Source organism: Streptopelia decaocto (assembly GCF_964273445.1).
Source record: "Streptopelia decaocto genome assembly, chromosome: 5".
NCBI lineage: Eukaryota > Metazoa > Chordata > Aves > Columbiformes > Columbidae > Streptopelia > Streptopelia decaocto.
The window spans coordinates 29,517,638-29,524,941 of NC_138659.1; the positions used below are offsets into that span (position 1 = coordinate 29,517,638).

The following is a 7,304-nucleotide window of genomic DNA, read 5'->3' on the forward strand; positions in this document are numbered from 1 at the left end:
AACAAAACCCAGTAGTTTTGTTTTGACTATTCTTAATGTAATTCAGGAGATCAGCCAAATCCAGCACCAGCAGGGCAGGTTGACTATACCAAGGCGTGGGAGGAATACTACAAAAAAATGGGTACGTGTGCATGTTTTCTTTGTTGCATAGTAGAATGTTTTAGGAGGCTTGCAGATGTTGTTTAGCTTTTTTTTTTTTTTTTTTTTTTTTTTTTTTATGCCCCCAAAAATACAAATGCACAATCCATGTGTCTTCTGAACCTGTGATATACTGCTAGAGGCCCAGGACCCTGCAGAAAAGCAGACTTAAAAATTTGTGCTGTGTTTAAGGCATTTACTTGTACTCATGCTAGCAATTAGCTTTGCAAAAATACTTCCTAATAATATGTATATACTTGATTGTTGGGAAACAACATCTTCTAAATACTTTGAGTATTTTTTAGTATATTTTTGAAGTATATTTCGTAAGTGTTGGGAGTTCACCTTTGTTCTACTTCATGTTTGTCTCTTTTAGTAGTTATTTCCTAATACTCTTAAGATTACAGATTTCTTCTTTTCTTGTAGCTTGCTTTCTGTGTTCTAAGTTATTAAAGCGTCGTAACTAGATTTCTTTTATATCATGCCAGTTTTTAAATAATTTGCTTTGCAGCACTTAAGAGCTGTGTTTAAACTGTGGATTATATGTCCTTAACTTTTTCAAAATATTTTGCTCAAGCTGACTTACAAAACTGAAATATAGTTGTTAAGTTGCTGAATAAGGAAAGACTATGTGGTGTTGATGCACTGACAGAAGGTGCTGTTTTCTTTTAAATTATGGGAATGTCTTGCAGGTCACTCTTTTGTTCACAGTATCCTCCCATGGATATTGTAGTTCATATAGATTTGTATACTGAGGACTTTTACTGGGCTTTCCCCCATATCTCTGTTTGAGCAGACATACAGCAGCATCTAGTCTGGATTGTTTGTTTGGGTGGGTGAGGTTTTTTGCACTCTTCCAACTGCACCCCATTTTCTCATGGAATATTAAAAAGCACTTGGAGTCAAGATCAGTAGCATGTTTAATTCCTGTTATCAGCCTTCTACCAGGCTGATCTCAAATTATTTGCCAAGACATAACTGCCTTTATTCTTCTTTATTTTCGCACAGCGTAAGAGATGAAATAATACAGAAAATACACAATTCTTGAAGGAAATAATAATTATATATCAGACTAAGAAAACTGCAACAGAACTCCCAAACTCATGATTTTTACGATGTGATGGGCCTTTCCATTTTTCCTGTTCCTGTTTCATTTTAACTTTTTTTTTTTTTTCCAATTTACTGTCTCTGTTAGTTCAGCTTGTGTTCTTCACTGCAAGGTTGTGGTGATTTTTTTCACTGCCTTTTTAAGAATAGTGTAAATGTTGGCAGAGGCTCTTCCATCTTTCTAAATTTGCTGTCTCTGGAAAGCAAAGTCTGGGTTGTGTTAAGCCTTGCATTTGCTCTGATGAAATAATTGCTACTTGTAAGGTGTTGGGATAGAGTTTCTGGAAGCAAGTCCAAAGAGGAGTGTGAATCCAAAAAAGATACTGGGAGATGTAAAGAATTGCTCTTAAAATGCAAAATTTAATAAGCCCAAGACAACAGTCAGATAACAGGGAAAACAGAAGAGCAATTCTGATCTTGATTTCTTTTTCTAGTTCAAATTGAGTTCTTTGCCTGAAGGAGAGCTCTCGGTGTCTGGACCTGTATAACTTGACTGTGTAAATCATGAGAACTTTGTTTCTTTAGCACGTTGAAAATCTTTATGTGGAAGATAGAATTTCTCTTAAGATCCACTTAGAAAACAGGAGGAACAGACCAAGTGAGGTTGAAGGGCAGAGAATTCACCTAGAGTCGATGTAGTGCTAAATGAAGGTGGTTTTCCCCACCTCCTTAGCAAAAATGTTAAGAAGTAGTAGATCTGACAAACAGGCTGTCCATCAGCAGATTCATATGGTCTCTGGGCTCTCAAATACAGCTACTACTCGTTGTGCATCTTGCAGTGCTGTAATGCTTCTGTCTTTATTAACTTGTGCAGTAGGGGAAAGGTAGGAGTTACAAGTTATAATTCTTCTTTCAGATTTTTTACTGCACAGGTAATTACACAAACAGCTGTTTTGGAGAACTGAACTTGAAACATGGGAGTGCCTGAGCTTAAGCAGTTTTATTTTTGCTGCTGAAGAAAAGTGCTTTGATAATCCATGTGGCAAGCTTATGAGGGTGACAGAACTGAGCTGAACAAGTTGCATGTGATACTGCAATTGTTACTCTGGATGTTCTCATACTTTAAGTATGAGTGATCTGAAAACTGTAAAGCAGTCCTGAATATTCCCATCAAAACCATAATACTGTTTTTCTAAGTGTCTTTGTAGTGGTGCCATATGTCGCAGCTAATCACAGAGAACGTTTTCCTTTTTTTTCAGTATATGGAACAATAACTTGAAAGCTCCAGCTCTCAAATATGGTGGCATATGTCCCATCTCCTTCTTCAGACTTGTTTTGGTCAGGGACTATTGCGTTGAGTAGCATATACAATTAAAAATGAGACTGAAAAGCTAGTAAAATTACTTATGCACACTGGTGAGGTACTGTACATGGATCTTGTAGATGACCCAGACTGTCTGTTTGCTTGGTACCTCATTTAATAAATTCAGAAAATTTGTTTTAAAGTTCTCGTGAGTATTACCAGGTAATGAGATAGTAGCTTAGCTTTTGAAGATGTGTAAATGCTGTTATCTTGAATGGGAGTAAATAGTATTTTTATTTTTACCTACAAGAGCTGAGATATCTCTATAACTGGGCCCTAAAAATCTCCTAATGATAACAGTTACTTCTAAACTTGAAGTCGTATTTTAGTAAATTATCTATATGTCAACATAGGAGTTTGTAGATTTGTCATTTAAAGTCGTTCTAATACATCGTGGACTTGATTTATAGCTAAGGGATTCCATAATAAAATAGTGGAACTGTTCTTCCATGAGTATTCAGCATTGTAGCTGGAAACAGGACAAAGAACAGTTTTCTCTTACTAGAATCACCCTTGATGATTCAAGTAGTGGAAGAACTGTAAAATCATCTGCCGTTTTCTTTCTTAGCCTTCTGTAATGGGGAGGTATTCTGTGTTCCTTGTATTTCCTTTGTATCTAGTTTATCGATCTTGTTTGTTAGTGTTCCAGTTGAACTGGGCTGTTGATGAGCATGTACTGTTTCAGTGCAGTTCTGTACACTGAAAGGAAGTTACGGCTAAACTGCCAAGTTCCTTGTGTAGATTCATCATTACTTGCAGTATTTAGTAGGGGAATGGTGCAGCTAAAATACTTTAGATTTTTACTAATGCATTTCAGGACAGAAACCAGTTTGACATCTTTGTGTACATGTTGAACTTCCTAAATTTGATTTGTTATTTGAATTTTGAGGCTGCTTTGGGATAGCTGGTTTAATGTTGGAAGATTCTTGGGTCATAATGCACAAAAAATGCCTTAGATTTGACATTCAGCTGTGCTGACAGCTATGACATAGCTAAATAATTTGTAAGTAGAATTACTATCTCATAAATTAATAGTGAACTTGCAAAAAGTTTATTCTGGAATAATTTGTAGCAATGTTAAAGATCATTTTGATCAAAATAATTTATCAGAAGTGTAAATTGTAAGTTGTGGTAAATTATAAATTGTAAAATGTTATTTTAGCTCTGAGATTTGAAGAAGTTTAAGAAAGTTTTTCTAGGAAAACAATTTCTTTACTGTATAACTGGAAAAGTGATGGAGAGGTTTTTTAATATATCTACAGTGTAAGTGGGAAAACTATGCAAGTTGTGTCAAGGGTTGGAAAATGGAAGATTTAATTCTGAAGATGTTCAGAACAGTGCTTTGCCAAATATTCAGATTCTCTGCTCACACTTAATGTTTTTGAGAAGTTTGGGAGAATACACATACTCGTAAGAGGAGTGTGGATAGCGAGTATTCTTTGTGTGAATTTTCAGTGTAAAAGTGTTTAAAAAAAACAAACAAAACCAACATTCTGTCTTGATACCCTAGAAAACATTTCATTAGAATCTTCATTACTCGTATTCCCCAGAAGGTTGCTCAGTGCTCAGAAGGTTGCTCAGTGTTTGTATGCAAATAAAAGCTGAGGTGATTTCAGGTAGCATTGAAAACTTTGACCGCTTGTGTGGAAGCTGCCCCTTGGTAGCAGAACATAAGATTAGGTGCCTGTGGAATTGTAAAGGGTGCAGGTTTGCATTTTGCTTGCATTTATTTGATTGTATGTATTGCATGTAGTGTTTTGGTTTTGTTTCTGGTATCCTAGAAAAAGTTGGAGAGGTGGTTAAGTAGTAATTGTTGTTCTGTTTTGGAAGTTCAAGAAACTTAAAATGAAGTACTATGTAAAACCATTCAGTCTGGATGCCTGCAAGTGTGAGGACAGATGATTGGATAGATGGTGGTGTTCTGCTTATAGGCAGGTACATTATACAGCGGTAACTGGCAAAGCACCTTTTAGATAAAAAATGGTGAAGAAAGTAGTGTTAGTAAGAGGACAGTGTCTGTTTCTGAAATAAGGGGAAAAGGAGGTAAAGATGTCTGCAATAGACCTTCCTTGGAAGAATGACGTGACTGGTTTTGATACACTAGAGTCCTTGTGTCTGTCACCTTTATAGAGTTTTAAAGCTGCATGTTGATTTCGTTGGAAGGACCGGTAGTTCTCCACTGGAAGTCTGGGAGAGGGTGCGTGTACACGTATATGTGTACCATTTATTTAGTGGATCCAAACTTAAACGAGTGTTGGAAGGAGAAGTTTCAGGACCATATTCTGGGGTGGAATAAATGTTTACAGAAATTATTGCTTTTTTTGAAATATGTAATCTGCAGTAACCTAAGGAGGCCAAAATTGGTGGACTGAATGAATTGGCATCTGGTGAATTAATAATTGCAGTCTGTACAATAAGATAAAGTCAGTCTAGGTAGATTACAAGAAGTAATCTTACCTGTTGACCAGTATTTTAATGTAAATACTACTGGTTGTTCAGGTCAGTTTAGGTTAGCAGGCTTTAAAGACTTTACCTCTGGAACATGATTGAAGAGGTAGAAAAAACTGTCCTTATGATTTCTCAGCTTCGCTTTGCATGGGAATCATTACATTAAAATAATAGGATGAATTGTTGGGTAGAAAAAACAGCCATAACATTATTCAGAAGCCTTGGAGGAATATTGCAAGAAGCTAGGTGGCATTTGTTAAGCAGGGAGATTTTGGAAATTTTCTTGTTTCTTTTGCAACAACAAAGCTATATAATTGTAATCACTTGTAGGTCAAGCGGTTCCTGCCCCTGCTGGGGCTCCGCCGGGTGGTCAGCCAGATTACAGTGCAGCATGGGCTGAGTACTACAGGCAACAGGCAGCGTATTATGCCCAGACAAGTCCACAGGGAATGCCACAACATCCTCCAGCACCACAGGTATAAAGTTTCAGTGTTTTTGGCTGGCTTCTGTTTCAGTGGTTATAGATATTTTTTTGCATGTCTCCTGCTTTGTGACCTTTGGAGTATGCATCTTTTTTTCTAGCTAAATACCTATCAGAATAATTGATAGATGTCTTTGTTTACCTAATAACTTGTGTTTCTGTATCTCTCCATATGTTTGGTGATTATGCTTTAAAAAAAAAAAAAAAATTAAAGAAGAAAAACTTTCTCCTCCCAGGGTTTTGAAAACCATGCAAGAAGCCACCACCATTTACATTAACCAATTTTTCTTTCTTAAAGGCTTCACTCCTGAGTTAGCTCAATTTAAAGGATTTTCTTTAACTTTTTGTGTATCTCTTATGTATCTCTTCTGCACAGGGCCAATAATAAGAAGTGGACAATACAGTATTTGCTTCATTGTGTGGGGGAAAAAACCTTTGTTAAATGTATGGATGCAGACGCCTTGATGAAGATCTTAATTTTGTTTGGTTAAAAAAAAATAGTGTTTTTGAAAATGTACAAAATATCTATCACTACTGATAGGAGGTAATATTTCTGTGTAGAAATGAAAAATGGTTTGTTTTTAGTATTAGTGTAGATGTACACATTCCAGCAAATGTATTTGCAATTATGTGGTCAATGCTTTGTGATATAAATGTACTTTTTCAATGTATACTTTATCACTTTTAAAATGCCTGTTTTGTGCTTTACAATAAATAATATGAAACCTCCTGTGTCGGTAAGTTGGATATGTGGGTATATAAAGAACTATAGGATTGATTTTCAACGCTGAATCAAGGTACCTGTACACAAATGAGATTTTTTTTTTTTTCTCCCCCCCCCACAAAAGCTTGTTGAGTTTAAGAACTTGTCGTTAGCATGTTTTTCCCTTTTTGCAGAATAGTTGTAGATGGAGGATCTCTTTCATTCATTGTATTTTGCTGCCTAGCATCAGTAATCTCAATACCTTAATTTTCTTTCTATTTGATTAAAACTGCATGTGTTTAAGAAGGTGATCTTTTGGCATACTTCCATTGCATTAACAGTGAAATTTCCTTTTATACATGACCACTGTTTCAGACCTGTGCAGCTGCTATAACAGATAACTTCTGTTCTTAATCGAGTACTTCAAACTGTTCCTGTATAACTATTTTATGGATTTTTTCAGACTAGTTATAAAATCTATTTTAAGTGTAATGTGCTTAAGCCTTCAGTTTAAAGTAGTCCACTTCAAAATTCAGTGTAGAAAAGTCAATGTGTTACGCATAGTAGTTATAAAAATTGCATCTGTCCTTAAAACGCTGTTTTGTTGAGTGGTGGGGAGTGGTTGAGAACTTCCTACAGAGCAGATAATTTGTTTTTGTAAATACTCAAGTATTTGAATCGATTGATTATTTTTTTATATATATACTTGAAACTTCTTATTGCTCTTATGCTCATACTAAAAATCTGATTCTCTTGAAATCCTGTGTTTGCTCTTTGCATATTTATTGGCTCTTTGCATATATTAGACTACATGCAATACAGTCTGTCTTGCCATTGTCTGTTGAAGTGCAGGTTTGATCCAGCCAGTATAGAACTAGCTCTATAGGGGTGAGGAGGACTGTGCTGTGTATCATCCTTGATTGTTCCTTCAAGGAGCATTGCACTGTAAGTACATCAGAATGACAAATTGATGAACTGCAACAGTATCTTTTTGTCAATGTTCCACATAATGAAAATGCCATACTTGTGTGACTATTATGTTGGAATACAGTGCTGGTATCTTAGGAAATCATAATTGCTTCTTAATTCAGAAACATAGGTTTGCATATATATACATACACATT

The 7,304-nt window shown here is 35.7% G+C and overlaps 1 protein-coding gene across 2 annotated transcripts in view; it reads left to right on the forward strand.

Annotated features, from left to right (window-relative positions):
* Window positions 1-7,304, forward strand: part of FUBP1 (far upstream element binding protein 1) — a 34,666-nt gene that overhangs the window by 14,482 nt on the left and 12,880 nt on the right. For both annotated transcript variants that reach the window (XM_082053181.1, XM_082053180.1), the window contains exons 19-20: window positions 47-121; window positions 5,327-5,472. In XM_082053181.1, coding sequence (XP_081909307.1) covers window positions 47-121; window positions 5,327-5,472 — 221 coding nt within the window. The remainder of the gene's footprint in view (window positions 1-46; window positions 122-5,326; window positions 5,473-7,304) is intronic.